The sequence below is a fragment of the Vicugna pacos genome, chromosome 4 (assembly GCF_048564905.1).
Source record: "Vicugna pacos chromosome 4, VicPac4, whole genome shotgun sequence".
NCBI lineage: Eukaryota > Metazoa > Chordata > Mammalia > Artiodactyla > Camelidae > Vicugna > Vicugna pacos.
The window spans coordinates 20,055,356-20,081,677 of NC_132990.1; the positions used below are offsets into that span (position 1 = coordinate 20,055,356).

At 44.9% G+C, this 26,322-nt stretch overlaps 4 protein-coding genes and 2 pseudogenes across 8 annotated transcripts; 4 read left to right on the plus strand and 2 right to left on the minus strand.

Annotated features, from left to right (window-relative positions):
- The first annotated feature begins 2,948 nt into the window (after positions 1 to 2,948).
- LOC140696001 (interferon alpha-14-like) lies at positions 2,949 to 4,551 on the plus strand (annotated as a pseudogene).
- Positions 4,552 to 5,121: 570 nt separating this feature from the next.
- Positions 5,122 to 12,719, minus strand: LOC140696000 (uncharacterized). Of its 5 annotated transcripts, none has more exons than XM_072959312.1 (6): positions 11,923 to 12,719; positions 11,069 to 11,608; positions 10,337 to 10,389; positions 7,771 to 9,461; positions 7,272 to 7,411; positions 5,122 to 6,173 (listed from the first exon to the last, which is right to left on the minus strand). In XM_072959312.1, the coding sequence occupies exons 2-4, from the start codon at positions 11,442 to 11,444 to the stop codon at positions 9,189 to 9,191; spliced, it is 702 nt and encodes a 233-aa protein (XP_072815413.1). In that variant the 5' UTR covers positions 11,445 to 11,608; positions 11,923 to 12,719; the 3' UTR covers positions 5,122 to 6,173; positions 7,272 to 7,411; positions 7,771 to 9,188. The 5 variants fall into 5 exon arrangements, with proteins under 5 accessions (XP_072815413.1, XP_072815416.1, XP_072815414.1 ...); XM_072959315.1 differs by having other exon boundaries at positions 7,771 to 7,962; positions 9,109 to 9,461; positions 11,069 to 12,719; XM_072959313.1 differs by having other exon boundaries at positions 7,771 to 7,962; positions 9,073 to 9,461; positions 11,069 to 12,719.
- On the plus strand, positions 5,706 to 7,259 carry LOC102539757 (interferon alpha-1-like). Its single transcript, XM_015242649.3, has one exon. The coding sequence runs from the start codon at positions 5,706 to 5,708 to the stop codon at positions 6,267 to 6,269; it is 564 nt and encodes a 187-aa protein (XP_015098135.1). The 3' UTR covers positions 6,270 to 7,259.
- Positions 12,720 to 16,268: 3,549 nt separating the features above from the next.
- LOC140696004 (interferon alpha-14-like) lies at positions 16,269 to 17,871 on the plus strand (annotated as a pseudogene).
- Positions 17,872 to 18,441: 570 nt separating this feature from the next.
- LOC140696229 (uncharacterized) lies at positions 18,442 to 25,481 on the minus strand. Its single transcript, XM_072960647.1, has 7 exons — positions 25,435 to 25,481; positions 24,395 to 24,657; positions 23,657 to 23,709; positions 22,393 to 22,781; positions 21,091 to 21,282; positions 20,592 to 20,731; positions 18,442 to 19,493 (listed from the first exon to the last, which is right to left on the minus strand). The coding sequence occupies exons 1-4, from the start codon at positions 25,479 to 25,481 to the stop codon at positions 22,509 to 22,511; spliced, it is 636 nt and encodes a 211-aa protein (XP_072816748.1). The 3' UTR covers positions 18,442 to 19,493; positions 20,592 to 20,731; positions 21,091 to 21,282; positions 22,393 to 22,508.
- LOC140696003 (interferon alpha-1-like) lies at positions 19,026 to 20,579 on the plus strand. The gene has a single exon (XM_072959317.1). The coding sequence runs from the start codon at positions 19,026 to 19,028 to the stop codon at positions 19,587 to 19,589; it is 564 nt and encodes a 187-aa protein (XP_072815418.1). The 3' UTR covers positions 19,590 to 20,579.
- Positions 25,482 to 26,322: the final 841 nt, after the last annotated feature.

A 26,322-nucleotide genomic window follows, 5' to 3' on the forward strand; every position in this document is an offset into this window, starting at 1 on the left:
GAAAAACCCATACAGCTATGTAGTTGAGTCATAGTCTCAGGACACTCAGAACGGCTTGGCTAAACTATGTAAGTTGGAAAAGAGCCCAACTGTAGAAAAACAGAACCACGTAGTACAGTCATAGGCTCAGGCCTCTGAGGACAGCTTGGCTAAACTATGCAACTTGGGAGATAAGCCCAACCGTAGAAAAACAAATACAACAATGCAGTGTAGTCATAGGCTCAGGCTTCTCAGAACGCCTGCTGAACTATGCAACTTGGCAGAAGAGCCCAACCGTAGAAAAACTGTTACAACCATGTAGTTGAGTCACAGCCTCAGGCCTGTCAGAACGGCTTGGCTTAACTATGCAACTTGGGAGAAGAGCCCAACCGTAGGAAACGAGTTACAACCATGTAGTATAATCATAGGCCCAGCACTGTAAGAACAGCTTGGATAAACTATGTAAGTTGGGAAAAGAGCCCAACCAGAGTAAAACAGATACAACCATGTACTACAGTCATAGCCTAAGGCCTCTCAGAATGGCTTGGCTAAAGAATACAACTTCAGAGAAGAGCCCAACCATAGAAATAGAGTTACAACCATGTAGTTGAGTCACAGCCCCAGGCCTGTCAGAATGGCTTGGCTAAACTATGTACCTTGTCAAAAGAGTCAAAACCTAGAAAAAAAAGATACAATCAAGTACTAGAGTCATAGGCTGAGGCCTATTTAGAATGGCCTGGTCTAACGAGGTAACTTGGAAAAAGAGCCCAAACCTACAAAAACAGTTACCATCTCGATTAACCATTGCCTCAAGCCACGCAGAATGGCTTGGCTAAATTATGTAACTTGTAAGACCAGCCCAAACTAGAAAAAAAGATACACTCACACTACAGTCATAGCCTCAGGACCCTCAGAATGGCTTGGTCTTATGTTGTAATTTGGGAAGAGCCCAAACCTACAAAACAGGATAACATCTCAATGAGTAATAGCATCCGGCCTCTCAGAATGGCATGGCTAAACAATGTAAGTTGTAAAAGGAGCCCAAACCTAGAAAAATGATACAATCACGTACAAGAATCAAAGGCTCAGGCCTCTCAGAACAGCTTGGCTAAACTATGCAACTTGGGAGATAAGCCCAACCGTAGAAAAACAGATGCAATCATATAGTATAGTCATAGCCTCAGGCCTCTCAAAACAGCTTGGCTAAACTATGCAACTTGGGAAAAGAGCCCACTGTAGAAAAACTGATACAACCATGCAGCATACTCTTAGGCTCAGGGCTCTCAGAACGGCTTGGCTAAACTATGCAACTTGGGGGAAGATGCCAACCTTATAAAAACAGATACAACTATGTAGTAAAGTCATAGCCTCAGGCCTATGAGAACAGCTTGGCTAAACTATGCAACTTGGGACAAGAGCCAAACCGTAGAAAAAGATACAGCCATGTAGTTGAGTCATGGGCTCAGTCCTCTCAGAACGGCTTGGCTAAACTGTGTAACTTGGGAAAAGAGCCTAACCATAGAAAAACACATACAACCATGCAGTATACTCACAGGCACAGGCCTCTCAAAACAGGTTGGCTAAACTATGCAACTTGGGGGAAGAGGCCAACCATAAAAAACAGATACAACCACGTATATAGTCATAGGCTCAGGCCTGTCAGAACGGATTGGCAAAACTTTGCAACTTGGGAAAAGAGCCCAACCGTAGAAAACCGGATACAACCATATAGTTGAGTCACAGCCTCAGGCCTCTCAGAACGGCTTGGCTAAACTATGTAAGCTGGGAAATGATACCAACCGTTGAAAATCAAATACAACCATGTAGTATATTCATAGGCTCAGGCATCTCACAACGATTTGGTTATACTATGTAAGTGGGGAACAGAGCCGAACCGCTGAAAAACAGATACAACCATTCAGTATAGTCACAGACTCAGGCCTCTCAGAACGGACTGGCTAAACTATGCAACTTTGGAGACGAGACAAACCGTAGAAAAACAGTTACAACCATGTAGTTTAGTCATAGACTCAGGCTTCTCAGAAAGGCTTGGCTAAACTATATTACTTGGGAGAAGAGGCCAACCATAGAAAAACAGATACAACCATATAGTTGAGTCAGCCTCAGGCCTGTCAGAACGCCTTAGCTAAACTATGCAACTTGGGAGAAGAGCCTAACCATACTGAAACAGATACAACTATGTAGTTGAGTCATTGGCTCAACCTCTCAGAACAGATTGGCTCAACTACGTAAGTTGGGAGAAGAGCCCAACCATAGAGTAACAGATACAACCATGTAGTACTGTCATAGCCTCCAAAGGCTCAGAACGGCTTGGCTAAATTACATAACTTGGGAAAAGAGCCCAACCCTAGAAAAAAGATACAACCATGTAGGATAGTCATAGCCTGAGGCCTCGCAGAATGGCTTAGCTAAACTATGCACTTGGGAGAAGAGCCCATTCATAGAAAACCAGTTACAACCATGTACTTTAGTCACACCCACAGGCCTCCCAGAACAGCTTGGGTAAACTATGTAAGTTGGGAAAAGACCCCAACCATAGAAAAACACATACAACCATATAGTATATTCATAAGCTCAGGCCTCTCAGAACGGCTTGGCTAAACTATGCTACATGGGAGAAGAGCCCAACCGTAGAAAAACTGTTACAACCATGTAGTTCATTGATAGCCTCAGGCCTCTCAGAACAGCTTGGCTAAAGTACACCATTTGTGCCACAGAACACGGTTAGAAGCCCTGAAAACACGCAACATACTGTGTGCACTACCAGACCTCTCAGAATGTCTTGTCTAAACTATGTAACTAACCCGGGTAAGAGTGTAAAAAGAGCAAGAGTGTAAAAAGCCCAGAAATTACGCAATCCTTACGAGTTAGCTACCAGATAAAAATGCCGCTGGCGAGGCCGCGACATTGCAAGCTCTTCAGTGTTCAGAACCTCGGAGAACGAAAAGAGCTTTTCCATGCACTTTTAAAGCCACATGTAATCGCTCACTGAGGGCGCGATGTACTTCCCCGCGCGCTGCTGGAGCTTGTAAACTGAAAACTCGAAACTTGGCCTTTCACAAACGCACGGGATCCGAAGTCCTCCTGCGCCCTCTCGCGGTTGCCTAGAGAAACACCCTCTCCCAGGACCCAGCGAAGGAACTGTTCCCTAATTTTTTAGCGGGGTCCGAGCGCCACCTGGTGGCCTTATCGTGAATCATTGACATTCTCAATGGCCCAGACCTGTGTGCTTGTGGCAGGAGTGATGCTCTGCTCCCTCCCTGCTTGCTCTCTTGCCAGGAACTTGCCTAAGAACCAGAGCCTAGAAGACAAGGAGATCGTCAGGCTTTTGAGACAGATAAAAAGGACCCCCCTTCACTCATGTCTAAAGGACAGGAGGGACTTCAAACTTCCCTGGAAAAGAGCCAACATCGCCCAAAACCCCTGTTCCTACCATCAGATGCTCCAGCAGATTTCCCACCTCTTCAGCACACAGCACAGCCATGCTGCTTGGGACAACACCTCCCTCCATAAATGACTCTCCAGTCTGGATCTCAGCCTGCACCAACTGGAACAGACGGAAGAAGGCAATCTAGACTGTCCCTTTTGCGGAACTGCTGTTTGGGCGTGTTTCCAAGGAATTCATCTCTTCAAGTAGAAAAGGAATACAGCCCCTGTGCATGGGAGATTGTCAGAGAGGAAACTAAACAGCGCCTCTCCTTCATGAAACATCTGAAACGGAAATCATGAGCGAACAAAGTTAGTTTTAGGGAGAAGGACACAGTCGAGTTCGTCAATAAATACTTTTCTAATGGGATTTCTACGACCTGTGAAAGTTCTTGGGGGTTATTTCCTATTCCCAACAGGTGGAGTTTGTTTTCTTATAGAAAGGTTGTTAGGGCTGTATGTGACTAAAGACACTTTTCAGGGAGCTTAGTGCTACCTGCTGTAACAGGGGAACTGAAAAGAATCAGGAATTGAATCATGATAGAAACTTCTCTTTCCTTCTTTAAGAGAACAATGCAGCATCTCTAATCTGATGACTTTTCTAGTTGGATTCTTCTCAAAAAGGCCTCAGGGGCCTGGCAAACCTCAGCTCCCTGGCTTTGCTATACTCCACTTGGAACTGCACACGTGTCTCGACCACTTGAGTCTACTTCACTCAGACGAGGGAAATGAATGGTAGGTGACACGGGATGTTTTCAGGGGCCGGGACACTACAGGGCAAGATGACTTCTGCTCACATTACACGGCCTGAATTTATGCTCACGGGAATCCAAGCGCAAAGATGTTGGGAAGTTTCTGGACAGCTCACGGAAGAGGAGACACTTTCAAGGCATAAGACCGCTTTTCATTTTTACACTATTTGTCCTAATGAAGTTCTGGGTGGGGTTGGAGGAAAAAAAACAAGGTACTTGCTTGCACACAGTTTATTAAAAACCAAACTGACCCCAATTCTTCTTATACAACTTCAGCTTGGGGAAGATGACTTGGATGTCGCTCAGAGTTCACAGCTTCAGAGACTGTTTGAAGAAAGCCTAAAAGTTGATTCCCAAAGGCATAAATAAGCTCAGGAGGAAAAAAATCTACTTCGTTTTTATTCTATCTCTTATTAACATCATGATTTGATTCCCTTCCTGAATATCCATCGAGCTCCTGAAACGACAGGGAGTGAAATACACATCTGAGAAACAATGTGGAGGAAGATGGTTTCCCTCCCTGTGGGTGTTTGCAGACCCCTGGGAGGTAGTCTGAGGAGGGGACAAGCCAGGTCAGGCCTCAGTCTCATCTACTGAATGTCAACTACTCTCCCATATAGAATTTCTTTTTGTAAGAACTGTTCACAGAAAAGTACACCTATAAAAGGAGACTCTATAGGATTCATCGTGCACACGTTCCCATCAACAACTGCAACTACTTTCACTTACTTTCATCTATATCCTCCCGTTACCTGCTACCTGATGACTCTGTAGCTAATCCCCGAAATCCTAGGACTTAACCGATTCATGTTTCATAATAGATTTCAGTCGATCGAATTATGAATGAAAAGAAAGATAACGTAGTCTTTTAAAGAGTTAAGTACTTAAAAATAATGGTGAAGACAATAATCAAATTTCTCCAATGATTCTGAACAGTTATGAATGACTTTTATCTATAAAATTTTTAATAAAGTATTTATATAAATGTCATTTGAAAATGTCAATGGACACATTCCTATTCATACAGGTAAACGTCTTCCATTCTAAGTCACTCTTCAAAGTCGGTTTTAAAGTTAAATGAGAAGTTAATAGCTTTTACGTTGAATGTATAGCTTAAGTGTTGTTTTGTCATTCTTAACCCTGCACTGACTACAGAGTAAGCTCTGCACTTCCCGTTCCCCATGTATTAAGGAGAGCCCTCCACAGCGTATACAAATGGATGCACAGTATATACGTGATATCGTAATCAACTGGTAAAAGGAAGTAGGAGAAAATATCAAAAAGGTTCCTTGGGCAGGGAAAGGAGGCAATGATGAAACAAAAAGGGCTGAGAGTCGCTGCCCTAACCCACTGGGAGAGTGCAAACTGAAAAGCAAAAACAGAAGTAGAAAGTAAGAGGAAACATTCAGAAAATGGAAACAACCGGGTCCCCATTTAAGACACAGGCACAAAGGCAGGTCTGCAGAGAACCTTCGGACACCAGGGCTCACAGAGTCACCCACCGCAGCCAGGCCAGCAGCACCTACAATGTCCCCAATGGCTCGACCCTTGTCTGTACTCATGGCCCTGGTGGCGCTCAGCTGTCACTCCATCTGCTCGCTGGGGTGTGACCTGCCTCAGACCCACAGCCTGGCCACCAGGAGGACCTTGATGCTCCTGGGACAAATGAGGAGAATCTCCCCCTCCTCCTGCCTGAAGGACAGACAGGACTTTGGATTCCCTCAGGAGGTCCTTGGCGGCCACCGGCTCCAGAAGGCTCAAGCCATCTCTGTCTTCCATGAGGTGGTCCAGCAGCTCTTCCTCCTCTTCAGCACAGAGGGCTCGTCTGCTGCCTGGGAGGAGGGCCTCCTGCACAGACTCTGCACTGGGCTTGATCAGCAGCTGACGGAGCTGGAAGCCTGTCCGATGCAGGAGGCGGGGCTGCAAGGGTCCCCCCTGCTGAATGAGAACCCCATCCTGGCTGTGAGGAGATACTTCCACAGAATCACTCTCTATCTGCAAGAGAAGAAATACAGCCCTTGTGCCTGGGAGATCGTCAGAGCAGAAGTCATGAGATCCTTCTCTTCAGCGAGACACTTGCAAGAAAGATGAAGCAGGAAGGAATGACAGAGCCCTGGTTCAACATGGAAATGATTCTCACTGACCAACAAGACCACACGGCCACCCGCCCTGCCAGGTCAAAGACCCTCATTCCTGCTGGAATCAGGACACCAACTGGATCAATCTGTCAAATGTTGTCAGGAGAATTCAGCAACATCACGTTCTGCTCTGCAGGCACTCGTCTCTCACAGACGCCCATGCTCATCTATCTATTTATTGCAATATTTATTTATTTAACTATTTATAAGCTTTAAATGATTTTTCTTCCTATAAAATGATGTGTACCTTTACACTGTGGTTAACTGAAAAAAAAATACACTCTTTGTATTTACTCAATGTATTATTTTTTGTTCATTAAATTATTTTCTATAGAAAACTTCTTGTACTTGTTTATTATTTAAAAAAGAAACACCATGTCCGATGGTAACCTGATTAAATAGTGGATAGTACCATTCACTACTCATTACTATGTCACTCAAATTATAAGTAAAAGGAGATTTTCTCTAAGCCACTTTATGTGCTGCCCTAAGGACATAGAGGTCAATGCGACAAATCCAACCCTATTTTCTTGCATCATTGGTTTGTATAGAGAAATCATCCAAAAAAAATAACAATCATAATTAATATTAATTATAAAAATGTTATACTGAGAAGAAGTGGAATAAAAAGGTATTTCTCAGCAGAAGCTGGAGCAAGGAAAGTCAAGAAATAAAAACGGAAGTACTAGCTATCCTCTACATTTGAGTGCTCAACATCTGATTGCAAATATCTTTTGGAAAATAGACTTTTGAGTCTGAAATCCACAAGCAATTACATGAGTTGAAAGGCAAAGAACACAAGTAGTCCTGTGTGAAAAGTGAACAGAAGGAGAAAAGGACTTAAAACATTGGCTCACAGAACCTTCAACTAATAAGGGGAGGAAAGATCCACCAAGGAAACTGAGGCAGAATGGCCGTAAGTTAACAGGATGAAAGGGAATAGGCTCCTACAAACCTATTTAAAAGGTGAAAACTGCTCCCCAGAATTGCACCGTCGCAAGCGTGGATTGAAACTGTCCTCTACACGGAGAAAAGAGCTGTCCCTGGTGATTTTACTGGGAGCTGGTTTGGTCGAGGTGATCACCAGACAGCACACTGGGCGAAGGGTGAATATGAGAGATTAGTGACAATATACGTAGGAACCAGCTTGGAAAGATTTGCCTTCTGAAATGCAGGACACAAATAGAGCAGTGACTAGAAACAACTGTGGATTTTTTTGTTTCTTCCTGCACAGTTGTCTCTTTCCAAATATATTCATCTCTAGATAGGTTTCATGGATTTGATGTATTGGCAAATCACATTCATATGTTTAGTATTTTATTGATCTTAAATCATGACATGTTGAATTACTTACAATGATAACTTATCATCATTTTGATTAATAGGATGTTGAATGTCACTAAGCTGCTCTGTGGGTGAAACCATCCACCGCACGGGAACCAGATGGAACTGACCTCGGTGAGAGCGGGCTGGGTGGAATTAATCAGCAGAAGCTGGACTGGAGCAGCCGCAAGGCGGTAACACAAGAGGAGAATCCCACTGTCACTTTTTTGCCACTTTCCTTCTTTCACTCTCCTCAGAGTTATTTACATTTGTTTTCCTTTTGCCTCAGTGCATCCAAGGGCGATGACTGCTTTCTAAGAATGCTGAATGGAGAACAAAACAATGACGTATTGAGAATTGTGGGAAATAATGGCATGTTTCCAGTTCTACTTCCCAATTTCGGTACTATCTTCGAGATGAAACAGAAAGTACTTGAGAAGTAACAAGACAACTCTTGCCAAGGAAAACATTTTAAATTAAAACCAGCATATAAAATTTTAAAGACTCTAAAACTAGTAAAGCAAAGACGGCTAGTTTTCCCGAGCATGAAGTACTGGCCCCGCAGCCCTACATTTTCATTGTGAGACAGAGAATGATGAATCAAGAAGTTCAGCAGAAATGCACTGACTGAATAATCTAGGGACACTTATTAATTACTTCCACATAAGCCTCCAACGGTAGGTAAATCTTCACTGAATCCCTGTGGCCACCTCAGAAACTTGAGAATATAGTAAATATTCAACACTTTAACGAACTGAACTCAAGACAGAAATCAACATATAGCAAAATGCAATTCCCTTCAGGTAAAAAGGAGAAAGAAAAAGGGTAACTTCCCCAAAACCCTGTTCCTGTGCACGGCCACACACACACACACACGGTGCATCATATTTGGCTTGTTTCATCCGGAAGCTTTGGAAATACTTCAAACCTGAATATGCGATGAAAACAACAGAGGCTGTTCACAGAAACACTCTTAGGTCCAGAACAGCTGATTGTTTTGGGGACAAAAACAATTATCCTCCAATAAAAGTTGAAAGTGTGATGAGCTGACTCACGGCCATCCACTAAAGAATGAGTTACCCGGGGTTCAGGTGGAAGATGTGTGGCTGTGTGCACACTGAGCCGGAGGCTGAGATTACACGTGTGCTAGTGAGTGAGGGGAGGTGGGGCCATAAAGGATAAACATTTTGTGGGTCTTGGAATTAGAACTGAGATGCCTGTGCGCACTCAAAAAAATGAACAAATCAGCTAGACATTTTGCGAGAACAGCCTGAAGAGTGATTAGCAGGAAAACGTTGAAAGAGTGGGAAATGCCAGGTGCATTTCTGATCAGGAGGCTCTAGTGAAGCACTTGCCACCTGCTCATACGTTTTGTGGACAAAATCCGAGAGTATCAGTCATTCATAATTTTATCTTGAGCAGTTCACACGAACCCTGGATAACGAGAAAATTGTGAACAGGTCATAGACCTTTCTCCTTCGGCAGTTACTCATCAAATGGTTCCCATTCTTGAAAGGACAAATCCAGAGGAATGAGGAAGCTTGGCTGACTATGGGAGATGGATGGCAGCCAGCTCCAGAAGGCCCAGGCCATCTCTGTCCTCCACGAGATGCTCCAGCAGATCCTCAACCTCTTCCACGCAGAGCGCTCCTCTGCTGCCTGGGACACCACCCTCCTGGACAAACTCCGCACTGGACTCCATCAGCAGCTGGAGGACCTGGACACCTGTTTGGTGCAGGTGATGGCAGAGCAAGACTCTGCCCAGGGAAGGGCGGGCCCTACACTGGCCGTGAAGAGCTACTTCCAGGGAATCCATCTCTCCCTGAAAGAGAAGACATACAGCGACGGTGCCTGGGAAATTGTCTGACTGGAAATCATGAGATCCTTCTCTTCATTAACCAACTTGCAAGAAAAGCTAAGAACTACGGATGGAGACCTGGGGTCACCTTGACATGATTCTCCCTGACCGAGATGCCATGTCACCCTCGCACATTTGTCTGTGGTCGTTTCAAAAGACTCTTATTTTTGCTTTAGCCACAGAATTTACTGAATTAACTCAGTCAATACTTTGTCGGTAGTAATGAGCAAGGATATGGTAAAATTCCTGAGCTCAAGGATCATCAGTCCCTATGCAATGACTTCCCTCTTGTTTATTTATTGTTTATTTTTTATATTTATTCTAATATCTTAGATACTTATATTTTCATACAGATGTTACATTGTGTTAAAATTTAAAAATATGCTCACCTTACCACTTCATTACGTTTGCATCTTGTTTTATTTATGAAATTCTATGAAAGAAAATTTTTTTTAAATTCTGAAAACCTAAAACCGTATTTTTTCTATAGAAATCTCTCTCAGAATAGTGTTTGTCCATTATATCTTATGGAACAGTTCTACCAGTTTCTAGGAAATGCTTTTCAAATAGTGGGATTCCACGGAAATGAGAGGAGTCCTGGAAATTACGATAAATGTATAGTCCTTATGTCTCAGGTGTCACTGATTTATATCCAGCTAGCAAAGAGTAGTTGGTAGGTAAACATCTGAGAGGTGTCACCTCCTCCAGTGAAGTCTGAACACATAGGGTATTGATCGGCTGCTGCTGCCATCTGTTCCTCTTCCTCGCACCTGCTCCCCAGTCCTGCATCACTGAATCGCTCACTCCCTTATCCAGTAACTTCGCTCCCTCCAACTTACTGCCCATCCACACACGTGCTCACGTTCTGTGCTGGTTTCTAGCTTCAAGGTTTCTGTTAGAAAGGAAGCCACAGGAAGAGAGCAAAAGTGAAAGGAGAGCTCGAGGATTTTCAAAACCTCGGGTAGAAGGCGCCGGGGACATGGGGCTGGATCCCAGCTCTGTTATTAATAACTGTATGACCCTGATAAACAACACAAATACCATGCTCCCTAGTTTTCTCATCTTTCATATGGGGACAGGAATAATAATGTTCCATAGGATTACTGTCAGATTTCAGTGTACTTACTTGTAAATTAAAGTTTTTTCAACAACATTGCAGGAGATACTAAACATTTATATTAAAAGAGATCATAGAGATCATACTTACACACACACACACACACACACACACACACACACACTTTCCCTTGCATCCCCCGGGGCCCCTTGACGTCTCGGAGGTGTTCCCACGTCATTCCACTGGAGGGTCCCAATATCTAGTCCAGACTGTAGCTGCCTTTCCCTGAACTGTGTTTCTCCTCAGAAACATTCCTCCGTCTGAGAACACAGCACGACACGCCGTGATACCGAGCCGTCAAGCCCCGAAGAAACCCACGCCGGTGTGAACCGCTCGGGCCAAAGCCTCCTGCCAGGAAGGGAAGGAGGGGCGCGGGGCAGCTGCGGAACCTGAAGGGCTCTGGGCGGAGCCGCGGCCGGCGGGGACCGGAGGCCCGAGAGGGAAGCTGACTCACCGCTCTCGCCGCCCCACGCGCTCGCGGGGCCCCGGCGGCGCCGCTCCCGGGCCGGGGCTCCTGCCCGCGGCGGACCCCGCGTCCTCCCCGGGGCCGCGGCGCCCGAGTCCGTGGAGCGGGACGCCGAGGCGGGGCCCGCGGGGGGTGGGGGTGGGCGGGGCCTGCCGGTCCTGTACGGCGAGCGCGCGCGCCCCCTCCCGGCCGGCGGGGCGCGGGGACGACAGCTTTGCGCGCATTGCTGAGCTATGGCCCTGCTGCCCAGTTTCACTGCGGTCCAAACAAAGCGCTGGGTTCCTGGTCTCCCCGCAGATGGCAATGGCAATCCACTACACCCTTCACATTTTACACAGTTAGAGAACATCATCCTCAACGTCATCAGTGAAGAGCTTGGCAGCCCTGGTGAGCTTTGGTGATGCAGATGACCGGCTGTGCAGCCTTTATCCTGCTGAGCACCTTCCCACAAATGAGATGCTTAAGTAGGACACGGTTGTGATTTCTGCACTTGTGTCTCAATTTTGTTTCCATTTATTTTTTCAACTTCTATTTGTGGACATCAGAAAAAAACATAACTTCAACACTTCTTTTGAATTATAACATTGGAAGTTAAATACACTCATGGAAAATGACAGAAGTCTCAACCCAGGCCTACACTACGTATTTTAAATACTTTAATACAAGTACAGTGAAAAAATTAAAAAACAAAAATAAGTATAATATGAATTAAATTAATCCAAAAATACTTCAAAATATATATAAAATGAAACACTGTGCTTTTAAAATATTCCCACTTTTCAGTTATTCAATACTTTCCCCACCACGTCAATGCTGATCCCCGAAAGACCCCAGAGACTCACAGAGCATCTGTGGGCGTACATCGTCCGGTCCCCTGCCCCAATGATGGCCCGTGCAAACTCACCCCCAGGGCGACACCAACTGACCCCTAGCACGCCCCCAAAACCATCCAAACATCCCTACGTGCCCGTAGGCTTTTTCCTTGGTCAGCCGATAGGAAAGTGCTTAAACCTAGAAAAACAGATACCATCTCCATGACTCATAGCCTCAGGCCTCTCAGAATGGCTTGGCTAAACTATGTACCTTGTCAAAGCAGCCGAAACCTAGAAAAAAAGATACAATTACATACTAGAGTCATAGGCTCAGGCATCTAAGGATGGCTTGGCCTAACGATGTAACTTGGGAAAAAAGCCCAAACTAAGAAAGACGCATACAACCAGATACAACCACGTAGTAGAGTCAAAGCCTCAGGCGTATCTACAGTGGCCTAAGGATGTAACTTAGGAAAACAGCGCAAACCTACAAAAACAGATACCACTCCAATGAGTCATAGCCTCAGGCCTCTCAGAATGGCTTGGCTGAACTATGTACCTTGTCAAAAGAGCCAAAACCTAGAAAAAAAGATACAATCCAGTACTAGAGTCATAGGCTGAGGCCTATTTAGAATGGCTTGTCCTAACGAAGTACCTTGGGAAAAGAGCCCAAACATGGAAAAACCGGACACAACCCTGAACTAGAGCCATAGCCTCAAGCCTATTTAGAATGGCCTGGTCTAACGAGGTAACTTGGAAAAAGAGCCCAAACCTACAAAAATGATTACCATCTCGATTAGCCATAGCCTCAAGCCAGTCAGAATGACTTGGCTAAATTATGTAACTTGTAAGACCAGCCCAAACCTAGAAAAAAAGATACGCTCACAACTACAGTCATAGCCTCAGGACCCTCAGAATGGCTTGGTCTTACAATGTAACTTGGGAAAGAGCCCAAACTTACAAAACCAGATAACATCTCAATGAGTCATAGCATCAGGCCTCTCAGAATGGCATGGCTAAACTATGTAAGTTGTCAAAGGAGCCCAAATCTAGAAAAACGATACAATCACGTACAAGAGTCCTAGGCTCAGGCCTCTCAGAACAGCTTGGCAAAACTATCTAACTTGGGAGAAGAGTCCAACCGTAGAAAAACAGATACAACCGAGAAGTGTAGTCATAGGATCAGGCCTCTCAGAACGCCTTGGCTAAACTATGCAACTTGGGAAAAGAGCCAACAGTGGAAAAACAGATACAAACATGTACTATAGTCATAGGCTCAGGCCTCTCAGCACGGCTTGGCTAAATTATGCAACTTGGGAGAAGAGCCCAACCGTAGAAAAATAGATACAGCCATGTAGTGAGTAATAGGCTCTGGCCTCTCAGAACCACTTGACTAAACTATCAAACTTGGGAAACGGCCCAACAGTAGAAAAACCCATACAGCTATGTAGTTGAGTCATAGTCTCAGGACACTCAGAACGGCTTGGCTAAACTATGTAAGTTGGAAAAGAGCCCAACTGTAGAAAAACAGAACCACGTAGTACAGTCATAGGCTCAGGCCTCTGAGGACAGCTTGGCTAAACTATGCAACTTGGGAGATAAGCCCAACCGTAGAAAAACAAATACAACAATGCAGTGTAGTCATAGGCTCAGGCTTCTCAGAACGCCTGCTGAACTATGCAACTTGGCAGAAGAGCCCAACCGTAGAAAAACTGTTACAACCATGTAGTTGAGTCACAGCCTCAGGCCTGTCAGAACGGCTTGGCTTAACTATGCAACTTGGGAGAAGAGCCCAACCGTAGGAAACGAGTTACAACCATGTAGTATAATCATAGGCCCAGCACTGTAAGAACAGCTTGGATAAACTATGTAAGTTGGGAAAAGAGCCCAACCAGAGTAAAACAGATACAACCATGTACTACAGTCATAGCCTAAGGCCTCTCAGAATGGCTTGGCTAAAGAATACAACTTCAGAGAAGAGCCCAACCATAGAAATAGAGTTACAACCATGTAGTTGAGTCACAGCCTCAGGCCTGTCAGAATGGCTTGGCTAAACTATGTACCTTGTCAAAAGAGTCAAAACCTAGAAAAAAAAGATACAATCAAGTACTAGAGTCATAGGCTGAGGCCTATTTAGAATGGCCTGGTCTAACGAGGTAACTTGGAAAAAGAGCCCAAACCTACAAAAACAGTTACCATCTCGATTAACCATTGCCTCAAGCCACGCAGAATGGCTTGGCTAAATTATGTAACTTGTAAGACCAGCCCAAACTAGAAAAAAAGATACACTCACACTACAGTCATAGCCTCAGGACCCTCAGAATGGCTTGGTCTTATGTTGTAATTTGGGAAGAGCCCAAACCTACAAAACAGGATAACATCTCAATGAGTAATAGCATCCGGCCTCTCAGAATGGCATGGCTAAACAATGTAAGTTGTAAAAGGAGCCCAAACCTAGAAAAATGATACAATCACGTACAAGAATCAAAGGCTCAGGCCTCTCAGAACAGCTTGGCTAAACTATGCAACTTGGGAGATAAGCCCAACCGTAGAAAAACAGATGCAATCATATAGTATAGTCATAGCCTCAGGCCTCTCAAAACAGCTTGGCTAAACTATGCAACTTGGGAAAAGAGCCCACTGTAGAAAAACTGATACAACCATGCAGCATACTCTTAGGCTCAGGGCTCTCAGAACGGCTTGGCTAAACTATGCAACTTGGGGGAAGATGCCAACCTTATAAAAACAGATACAACTATGTAGTAAAGTCATAGCCTCAGGCCTATGAGAACAGCTTGGCTAAACTATGCAACTTGGGACAAGAGCCAAACCGTAGAAAAAGATACAGCCATGTAGTTGAGTCATGGGCTCAGTCCTCTCAGAACGGCTTGGCTAAACTGTGTAACTTGGGAAAAGAGCCTAACCATAGAAAAACACATACAACCATGCAGTATACTCACAGGCACAGGCCTCTCAAAACAGGTTGGCTAAACTATGCAACTTGGGGGAAGAGGCCAACCATAAAAAACAGATACAACCACGTATATAGTCATAGGCTCAGGCCTGTCAGAACGGATTGGCAAAACTTTGCAACTTGGGAAAAGAGCCCAACCGTAGAAAACCGGATACAACCATATAGTTGAGTCACAGCCTCAGGCCTCTCAGAACGGCTTGGCTAAACTATGTAAGCTGGGAAATGATACCAACCGTTGAAAATCAAATACAACCATGTAGTATATTCATAGGCTCAGGCATCTCACAACGATTTGGTTATACTATGTAAGTGGGGAACAGAGCCGAACCGCTGAAAAACAGATACAACCATTCAGTATAGTCACAGACTCAGGCCTCTCAGAACGGACTGGCTAAACTATGCAACTTTGGAGACGAGACAAACCGTAGAAAAACAGTTACAACCATGTAGTTTAGTCATAGACTCAGGCTTCTCAGAAAGGCTTGGCTAAACTATATTACTTGGGAGAAGAGGCCAACCATAGAAAAACAGATACAACCATATAGTTGAGTCAGCCTCAGGCCTGTCAGAACGCCTTAGCTAAACTATGCAACTTGGGAGAAGAGCCTAACCATACTGAAACAGATACAACTATGTAGTTGAGTCATTGGCTCAACCTCTCAGAACAGATTGGCTCAACTACGTAAGTTGGGAGAAGAGCCCAACCATAGAGTAACAGATACAACCATGTAGTACTGTCATAGCCTCCAAAGGCTCAGAACGGCTTGGCTAAATTACATAACTTGGGAAAAGAGCCCAACCCTAGAAAAAAGATACAACCATGTAGGATAGTCATAGCCTGAGGCCTCGCAGAATGGCTTAGCTAAACTATGCACTTGGGAGAAGAGCCCATTCATAGAAAACCAGTTACAACCATGTACTTTAGTCACACCCACAGGCCTCCCAGAACAGCTTGGGTAAACTATGTAAGTTGGGAAAAGACCCCAACCATAGAAAAACACATACAACCATATAGTATATTCATAAGCTCAGGCCTCTCAGAACGGCTTGGCTAAACTATGCTACATGGGAGAAGAGCCCAACCGTAGAAAAACTGTTACAACCATGTAGTTCATTGATAGCCTCAGGCCTCTCAGAACAGCTTGGCTAAAGTACACCATTTGTGCCACAGAACACGGTTAGAAGCCCTGAAAACACGCAACATACTGTGTGCACTACCAGACCTCTCAGAATGTCTTGTCTAAACTATGTAACTAACCCGGGTAAGAGTGTAAAAAGAGCAAGAGTGTAAAAAGCCCAGAAATTACGCAATCCTTACGAGTTAGCTACCAGATAAAAATGCCGCTGGCGAGGCCGCGACATTGCAAGCTCTTCAGTGTTCAGAACCTCGGAGAACGAAAAGAGCTTTTCCATGCACTTTTAAAGCCACATGTAATCGCTCACTGAGGGCGCGATGTACTTCCCCGCGCGCTGCTGGAGCTTGTAAACTGAAAACTCGAAACTTGGCCTTTCACAAACGCACGGGATCCGAAGTCCTCCTGCGCCCTCTCGCGGTTGCCTAGAGAAACACCCTCTCCCAGGACCCAGCGAAGGAACTGTTCCCTAATTTTTTAGCGGGGTCCGAGCGCCACCTGGTGGCCTTATCGTGAATCATTGACATTCTCAATGGCCCAGACCTGTGTGCTTGTGGCAGGAGTGATGCTCTGCTCCCTCCCTGCTTGCTCTCTTGCCAGGAACTTGCCTAAGAACCAGAGCCTAGAAGACAAGGAGATCGTCAGGCTTTTGAGACAGATAAAAAGGACCCCCCTTCACTCATGTCTAAAGGACAGGAGGGACTTCAAACTTCCCTGGAAAAGAGCCAACATCGCCCAAAACCCCTGTTCCTACCATCAGATGCTCCAGCAGATTTCCCACCTCTTCAGCACACAGCACAGCCATGCTGCTTGGGACAACACCTCCCTCCATAAATGACTCTCCAGTCTGGATCTCAGCCTGCACCAACTGGAACAGACGGAAGAAGGCAATCTAGACTGTCCCTTTTGCGGAACTGCTGTTTGGGCGTGTTTCCAAGGAATTCATCTCTTCAAGTAGAAAAGGAATACAGCCCCTGTGCATGGGAGATTGTCAGAGAGGAAACTAAACAGCGCCTCTCCTTCATGAAACATCTGAAACGGAAATCATGAGCGAACAAAGTTAGTTTTAGGGAGAAGGACACAGTCGAGTTCGTCAATAAATACTTTTCTAATGGGATTTCTACGACCTGTGAAAGTTCTTGGGGGTTATTTCCTATTCCCAACAGGTGGAGTTTGTTTTCTTATAGAAAGGTTGTTAGGGCTGTATGTGACTAAAGACACTTTTCAGGGAGCTTAGTGCTACCTGCTGTAACAGGGGAACTGAAAAGAATCAGGAATTGAATCATGATAGAAACTTCTCTTTCCTTCTTTAAGAGAACAATGCAGCATCTCTAATCTGATGACTTTTCTAGTTGGATTCTTCTCAAAAAGGCCTCAGGGGCCTGGCAAACCTCAGCTCCCTGGCTTTGCTATACTCCACTTGGAACTGCACACGTGTCTCGACCACTTGAGTCTACTTCACTCAGACGAGGGAAATGAATGGTAGGTGACACGGGATGTTTTCAGGGGCCGGGACACTACAGGGCAAGATGACTTCTGCTCACATTACACGGCCTGAATTTATGCTCACGGGAATCCAAGCGCAAAGATGTTGGGAAGTTTCTGGACAGCTCACGGAAGAGGAGACACTTTCAAGGCATAAGACCGCTTTTCATTTTTACACTATTTGTCCTAATGAAGTTCTGGGTGGGGTTGGAGGAAAAAAAACAAGGTACTTGCTTGCACACAGTTTATTAAAAACCAAACTGACCCCAATTCTTCTTATACAACTTCAGCTTGGGGAAGATGACTTGGATGTCGCTCAGAGTTCACAGCTTCAGAGACTGTTTGAAGAAAGCCTAAAAGTTGATTCCCAAAGGCATAAATAAGCTCAGGAGGAAAAAAATCTACTTCGTTTTTATTCTATCTCTTATTAACATCATGATTTGATTCCCTTCCTGAATATCCATCGAGCTCCTGAAACGACAGGGAGTGAAATACACATCTGAGAAACAATGTGGAGGAAGATGGTTTCCCTCCCTGTGGGTGTTTGCAGACCCCTGGGAGGTAGTCTGAGGAGGGGACAAGCCAGGTCAGGCCTCAGTCTCATCTACTGAATGTCAACTACTCTCCCATATAGAATTTCTTTTTGTAAGAACTGTTCACAGAAAAGTACACCTATAAAAGGAGACTCTATAGGATTCATCGTGCACACGTTCCCATCAACAACTGCAACTACTTTCACTTACTTTCATCTATATCCTCCCGTTACCTGCTACCTGATGACTCTGTAGCTAATCCCCGAAATCCTAGGACTTAACCGATTCATGTTTCATAATAGATTTCAGTCGATCGAATTATGAATGAAAAGAAAGATAACGTAGTCTTTTAAAGAGTTAAGTACTTAAAAATAATGGTGAAGACAATAATCAAATTTCTCCAATGATTCTGAACAGTTATGAATGACTTTTATCTATAAAATTTTTAATAAAGTATTTATATAAATGTCATTTGAAAATGTCAATGGACACATTCCTATTCATACAGGTAAACGTCTTCCATTCTAAGTCACTCTTCAAAGTCGGTTTTAAAGTTAAATGAGAAGTTAATAGCTTTTACGTTGAATGTATAGCTTAAGTGTTGTTTTGTCATTCTTAACCCTGCACTGACTACAGAGTAAGCTCTGCACTTCCCGTTCCCCATGTATTAAGGAGAGCCCTCCACAGCGTATACAAATGGATGCACAGTATATACGTGATATCGTAATCAACTGGTAAAAGGAAGTAGGAGAAAATATCAAAAAGGTTCCTTGGGCAGGGAAAGGAGGCAATGATGAAACAAAAAGGGCTGAGAGTCGCTGCCCTAACCCACTGGGAGAGTGCAAACTGAAAAGCAAAAACAGAAGTAGAAAGTAAGAGGAAACATTCAGAAAATGGAAACAACCGGGTCCCCATTTAAGACACAGGCACAAAGGCAGGTCTGCAGAGAACCTTCGGACACCAGGGCTCACAGAGTCACCCACCGCAGCCAGGCCAGCAGCACCTACAATGTCCCCAATGGCTCGACCCTTGTCTGTACTCATGGCCCTGGTGGCGCTCAGCTGTCACTCCATCTGCTCGCTGGGGTGTGACCTGCCTCAGACCCACAGCCTGGCCACCAGGAGGACCTTGATGCTCCTGGGACAAATGAGGAGAATCTCCCCCTCCTCCTGCCTGAAGGACAGACAGGACTTTGGATTCCCTCAGGAGGTCCTTGGCGGCCACCGGCTCCAGAAGGCTCAAGCCATCTCTGTCTTCCATGAGGTGGTCCAGCAGCTCTTCCTCCTCTTCAGCACAGAGGGCTCGTCTGCTGCCTGGGAGGAGGGCCTCCTGCACAGACTCTGCACTGGGCTTGATCAGCAGCTGACGGAGCTGGAAGCCTGTCCGATGCAGGAGGCGGGGCTGCAAGGGTCCCCCCTGCTGAATGAGAACCCCATCCTGGCTGTGAGGAGATACTTCCACAGAATCACTCTCTATCTGCAAGAGAAGAAATACAGCCCTTGTGCCTGGGAGATCGTCAGAGCAGAAGTCATGAGATCCTTCTCTTCAGCGAGACACTTGCAAGAAAGATGAAGCAGGAAGGAATGACAGAGCCCTGGTTCAACATGGAAATGATTCTCACTGACCAACAAGACCACACGGCCACCCGCCCTGCCAGGTCAAAGACCCTCATTCCTGCTGGAATCAGGACACCAACTGGATCAATCTGTCAAATGTTGTCAGGAGAATTCAGCAACATCACGTTCTGCTCTGCAGGCACTCGTCTCTCACAGACGCCCATGCTCATCTATCTATTTATTGCAATATTTATTTATTTAACTATTTATAAGCTTTAAATGATTTTTCTTCCTATAAAATGATGTGTACCTTTACACTGTGGTTAACTGAAAAAAAAATACACTCTTTGTATTTACTCAATGTATTATTTTTTGTTCATTAAATTATTTTCTATAGAAAACTTCTTGTACTTGTTTATTATTTAAAAAAGAAACACCATGTCCGATGGTAACCTGATTAAATAGTGGATAGTACCATTCACTACTCATTACTATGTCACTCAAATTATAAGTAAAAGGAGATTTTCTCTAAGCCACTTTATGTGCTGCCCTAAGGACATAGAGGTCAATGCGACAAATCCAACCCTATTTTCTTGCATCATTGGTTTGTATAGAGAAATCATCCAAAAAAAATAACAATCATAATTAATATTAATTATAAAAATGTTATACTGAGAAGAAGTGGAATAAAAAGGTATTTCTCAGCAGAAGCTGGAGCAAGGAAAGTCAAGAAATAAAAACGGAAGTACTAGCTATCCTCTACATTTGAGTGCTCAACATCTGATTGCAAATATCTTTTGGAAAATAGACTTTTGAGTCTGAAATCCACAAGCAATTACATGAGTTGAAAGGCAAAGAACACAAGTAGTCCTGTGTGAAAAGTGAACAGAAGGAGAAAAGGACTTAAAACATTGGCTCACAGAACCTTCAACTAATAAGGGGAGGAAAGATCCACCAAGGAAACTGAGGCAGAATGGCCGTAAGTTAACAGGATGAAAGGGAATAGGCTCCTACAAACCTATTTAAAAGGTGAAAACTGCTCCCCAGAATTGCACCGTCGCAAGCGTGGATTGAAACTGTCCTCTACACGGAGAAAAGAGCTGTCCCTGGTGATTTTACTGGGAGCTGGTTTGGTCGAGGTGATCACCAGACAGCACACTGGGCGAAGGGTGAATATGAGAGATTAGTGACAATATACGTAGGAACCAGCTTGGAAAGATTTGCCTTCTGAAATGCAGGACACAAATAGAGCAGTGACTAGAAACAACTGTGGATTTTTTTGTTTCTTCCTGCACAGTTGTCTCTTTCCAAATATATTCATCTCTAGATAGGTTTCATGGATTTGATGTATTGGCAAATCACATTCATATGTTTAGTATTTTATTGATCTTAAATCATGACATGTTGAATTACTTACAATGATAACTTATCATCATTTTGATTAATAGGATGTTGAATGTCACTAAGCTGCTCTGTGGGTGAAACCATCCACCGCACGGGAACCAGATGGAACTGACCTCGGTGAGAGCGGGCTGGGTGGAATTAATCAGCAGAAGCTGGACTGGAGCAGCCGCAAGGCGGTAACACAAGAGGAGAATCCCACTGTCACTTTTTTGCCACTTTCCTTCTTTCACTCTCCTCAGAGTTATTTACATTTGTTTTCCTTTTGCCTCAGTGCATCCAAGGGCGATGACTGCTTTCTAAGAATGCTGAATGGAGAACAAAACAATGACGTATTGAGAATTGTGGGAAATAATGGCATGTTTCCAGTTCTACTTCCCAATTTCGGTACTATCTTCGAGATGAAACAGAAAGTACTTGAGAAGTAACAAGACAACTCTTGCCAAGGAAAACATTTTAAATTAAAACCAGCATATAAAATTTTAAAGACTCTAAAACTAGTAAAGCAAAGACGGCTAGTTTTCCCGAGCATGAAGTACTGGCCCCGCAGCCCTACATTTTCATTGTGAGACAGAGAATGATGAATCAAGAAGTTCAGCAGAAATGCACTGACTGAATAATCTAGGGACACTTATTAATTACTTCCACATAAGCCTCCAACGGTAGGTAAATCTTCACTGAATCCCTGTGGCCACCTCAGAAACTTGAGAATATAGTAAATATTCAACACTTTAACGAACTGAACTCAAGACAGAAATCAACATATAGCAAAATGCAATTCCCTTCAGGTAAAAAGGAGAAAGAAAAAGGGTAACTTCCCCAAAACCCTGTTCCTGTGCACGGCCACACACACACACACACGGTGCATCATATTTGGCTTGTTTCATCCGGAAGCTTTGGAAATACTTCAAACCTGAATATGCGATGAAAACAACAGAGGCTGTTCACAGAAACACTCTTAGGTCCAGAACAGCTGATTGTTTTGGGGACAAAAACAATTATCCTCCAATAAAAGTTGAAAGTGTGATGAGCTGACTCACGGCCATCCACTAAAGAATGAGTTACCGGGGGTTCAGGTGGAAGATGTGTGGCTGTGTGCACACTGAGCCGGAGGCTGAGATTACACGTGTGCTAGTGAGTGAGGGGAGGTGGGGCCATAAAGGATAAACATTTTGTGGGTCTTGGAATTAGAACTGAGATGCCTGTGCGCACTCAAAAAAATGAACAAATCAGCTAGACATTTTGCGAGAACAGCCTGAAGAGTGATTAGCAGGAAAACGTTGAAAGAGTGGGAAATGCCAGGTGCATTTCTGATCAGGAGGCTCTAGTGAAGCACTTGCCACCTGCTCATACGTTTTGTGGACAAAATCCGAGAGTATCAGTCATTCATAATTTTATCTTGAGCAGTTCACACGAACCCTGGATAACGAGAAAATTGTGAACAGGTCATAGACCTTTCTCCTTCGGCAGTTACTCATCAAATGGTTCCCATTCTTGAAAGGACAAATCCAGAGGAATGAGGAAGCTTGGCTGACTATGGGAGATGGATGGCAGCCAGCTCCAGAAGGCCCAGGCCATCTCTGTCCTCCACGAGATGCTCCAGCAGATCCTCAACCTCTTCCACGCAGAGCGCTCCTCTGCTGCCTGGGACACCACCCTCCTGGACAAACTCCGCACTGGACTCCATCAGCAGCTGGAGGACCTGGACACCTGTTTGGTGCAGGTGATGGCAGAGCAAGACTCTGCCCAGGGAAGGGCGGGCCCTACACTGGCCGTGAAGAGCTACTTCCAGGGAATCCATCTCTCCCTGAAAGAGAAGACATACAGCGACGGTGCCTGGGAAATTGTCTGACTGGAAATCATGAGATCCTTCTCTTCATTAACCAACTTGCAAGAAAAGCTAAGAACTACGGATGGAGACCTGGGGTCACCTTGACATGATTCTCCCTGACCGAGATGCCATGTCACCCTCGCACATTTGTCTGTGGTCGTTTCAAAAGACTCTTATTTTTGCTTTAGCCACAGAATTTACTGAATTAACTCAGTCAATACTTTGTCGGTAGTAATGAGCAAGGATATGGTAAAATTCCTGAGCTCAAGGATCATCAGTCCCTATGCAATGACTTCCCTCTTGTTTATTTATTGTTTATTTTTTATATTTATTCTAATATCTTAGATACTTATATTTTCATACAGATGTTACATTGTGTTAAAATTTAAAAATATGCTCACCTTACCACTTCATTACGTTTGCATCTTGTTTTATTTATGAAATTCTATGAAAGAAAATTTTTTTTAAATTCTGAAAACCTAAAACCGTATTTTTTCTATAGAAATCTCTCTCAGAATAGTGTTTGTCCATTATATCTTATGGAACAGTTCTACCAGTTTCTAGGAAATGCTTTTCAAATAGTGGGATTCCACGGAAATGAGAGGAGTCCTGGAAATTACGATAAATGTATAGTCCTTATGTCTCAGGTGTCACTGATTTATATCCAGCTAGCAAAGAGTAGTTGGTAGGTAAACATCTGAGAGGTGTCACCTCCTCCAGTGAAGTCTGAACACATAGGGTATTGATCGGCTGCTGCTGCCATCTGTTCCTCTTCCTCGCACCTGCTCCCCAGTCCTGCATCACTGAATCGCTCACTCCCTTATCCAGTAACTTCGCTCCCTCCAACTTACTGCCCATCCACACACGTGCTCACGTTCTGTGCTGGTTTCTAGCTTCAAGGTTTCTGTTAGAAAGGAAGCCACAGGAAGAGAGCAAAAGTGAAAGGAGAGCTCGAGGATTTTCAAAACCTCGGGTAGAAGGCGCCGGGGACATGGGGCTGGATCCCAGCTCTGTTATTAATAACTGTATGACCCTGATAAACAACACAAATACCATGCTCCCTAGTTTTCTCATCTTTCATATGGGGACAGGAATAATAATGTTCCATAGGATTACTGTCAGATTTCAGTGTACTTACTTGTAAATTAAAGTTTTTTCAACAACATTGCAGGAGATACTAAACATTTATATTAAAAGAGATCATAGAGATCATACTTACACACACACACACACACACACACACACACACACACACACACTTTCCCTTGCATCCCCCGGGGCCCCTTGACGTCTCGGAGGTGTTCCCACGTCATTCCACTGGAGGGTCCCAATATCTAGTCCAGACTGTAGCTGCCTTTCCCTGAACTGTGTTTCTCCTCAGAAACATTCCTCCGTCTGAGAACACAGCACGACACGCCGTGATACCGAGCCGTCAAGCCCCGAAGAAACCCACGCCGGTGTGAACCGCTCGGGCCAAAGCCTCCTGCCAGGAAGGGAAGGAGGGGCGCGGGGCAGCTGCGGAACCTGAAGGGCTCTGGGCGGAGCCGCGGCCGGCGGGGACCGGAGGCCCGAGAGGGAAGCTGACTCACCGCTCTCGCCGCCCCACGCGCTCGCGGGGCCCCGGCGGCGCCGCTCCCGGGCCGGGGCTCCTGCCCGCGGCGGACCCCGCGTCCTCCCCGGGGCCGCGGCGCCCGAGTCCGTGGAGCGGGACGCCGAGGCGGGGCCCGCGGGGTGGGGAGGGCGGGGCCTGCCGGTCCTGTACGGCGAGCGCGCGCGCCCCCTCCCGGCCGGCGGGGCGCGGGGACGACAGCTGTGCGCGCATTGCTGAGCGGAGGAGGGCTGCTCAGCTTCACTGTGGTCCAAGGGCAGCGCTCAATTTCTGGACTCTTGGTCTCTCTAGTTCTTCACATGCACCACGTTTCTCCGATTGCTATAATTTGGCTTCAGCCTCCCTGTTCCCCTGAAACTGCTCAGCCAAGGTTTACACTAAACTACACGTTGCCTAACGCAGAGATGACTTGTCAGGCAGCTGTCGGCGGACATCTCACAAGCATCGGACGCGTACGTGTTCCCACGACCATTTTAAAGTCTGACCTACATCTGCTTTCTACGTCACCACCATCCTCTGCTTTTCTGCTCCTCCTCCTCCCCTTCCTTTGTGGACCACTCCCTCTCCTCTCAGGGAATGGCGGGGTTCCTCAAAATTCTATGCTAGTTCCCACACTTCCTCTCCTCTGCACAGAGTCCCACCTCCCAAACAGTCCCAAGGCTCATCTCTAGGATTATGACTTCCGTATGCATGTCTTAGCCAAGAGTCACATCTCCAAACATTTGTAATTATCTCCAAACCCATAGAGCTACCTCCTACCCCAGAACATCTCCACATACCATGTCCACAATTGACCATCATGCAATTAGCTGGCGAATCCCAGCAGACCCCTGAGATGCCAGCACACCAGTTGCTTCTTCTGTAGTCAAATGCTCTACCACTGAGTTGTACCCCCATTAGTTGCTTCTTCTGGAAACATTCCATGAGCGAGGCAAGGCCCACGTGCTCCCAGCATCCCGTATTTTCTCTATCACAACATCAGCCTCCTTCCATTCACTGCTCTGTTACACACATGCTCACCAAACGGGGAGTTCTGTGAAGGCAGGCAGCACGTCTACTCTTTTCATTCTGTCTGGCACCAGCACAGGGCCAACAAAGACAAGGGGTAGTCACTACTTATTGTCTGAAGCTTAAATTCCATGAGTCTATAAATATATTTCGCTTCAGTTTCTCTTTCACACAAGGACAGAAATTCAATCAACAAGCATTAGACATGTGTTCTCCAGGAAACTGAATCGCTCCTGTTGCTGCAACATGCCTTGTGCATCTCCTTCACAGTCCTAGAAAGGCTTCCCTCGTATTTACTTACTCTTAAAGGCCTGTCTTCTCTGCCAAAGTGCCCCATTTAAGAAAGTAGTACTTCTTTCTTAAGAAGAAGAAGAGTTTATCTACCATTCTACTCACAAGTCAATTACTGCGTGCAGAGATAACTGAAATTATTTTAAAACTCAATGACATGATTAAAACTACGTTCCACTTGGATTTTAAGGCAGATTCAATGTTTAAGGACACTTTATATATCTTTAAGAGTATGAGTAAGAACTAAGATTTAAAATATACCTTTGAAACCCCCAAAGACAAGGGAAACAAGACCATAAAGCTGACCAGACAATGCGATGAAGAAATTCCATAAATACAACAATCATCATAGGAAAAACTTTCTATTTATTACAAATGTAAAATGCAGAGTTTCCCGATTCAAAGTATGGTTTCCTCTAAGTATTGCAAAACAATCTGCCGGGATGACTCAGTGCATTTACAAGTGAAGAACAAAGAGCCTTGAATTGTGTGAATATTGACCCGCTTGAGGCCACTCAGGAGGCGCTAAGACTAAGTGGTGAAAGGCGGGGCGCAGGTCTCCTTTCCAGCTCCTGGGTTTTCTCGGAGATGATAACACAGACAGAGCAC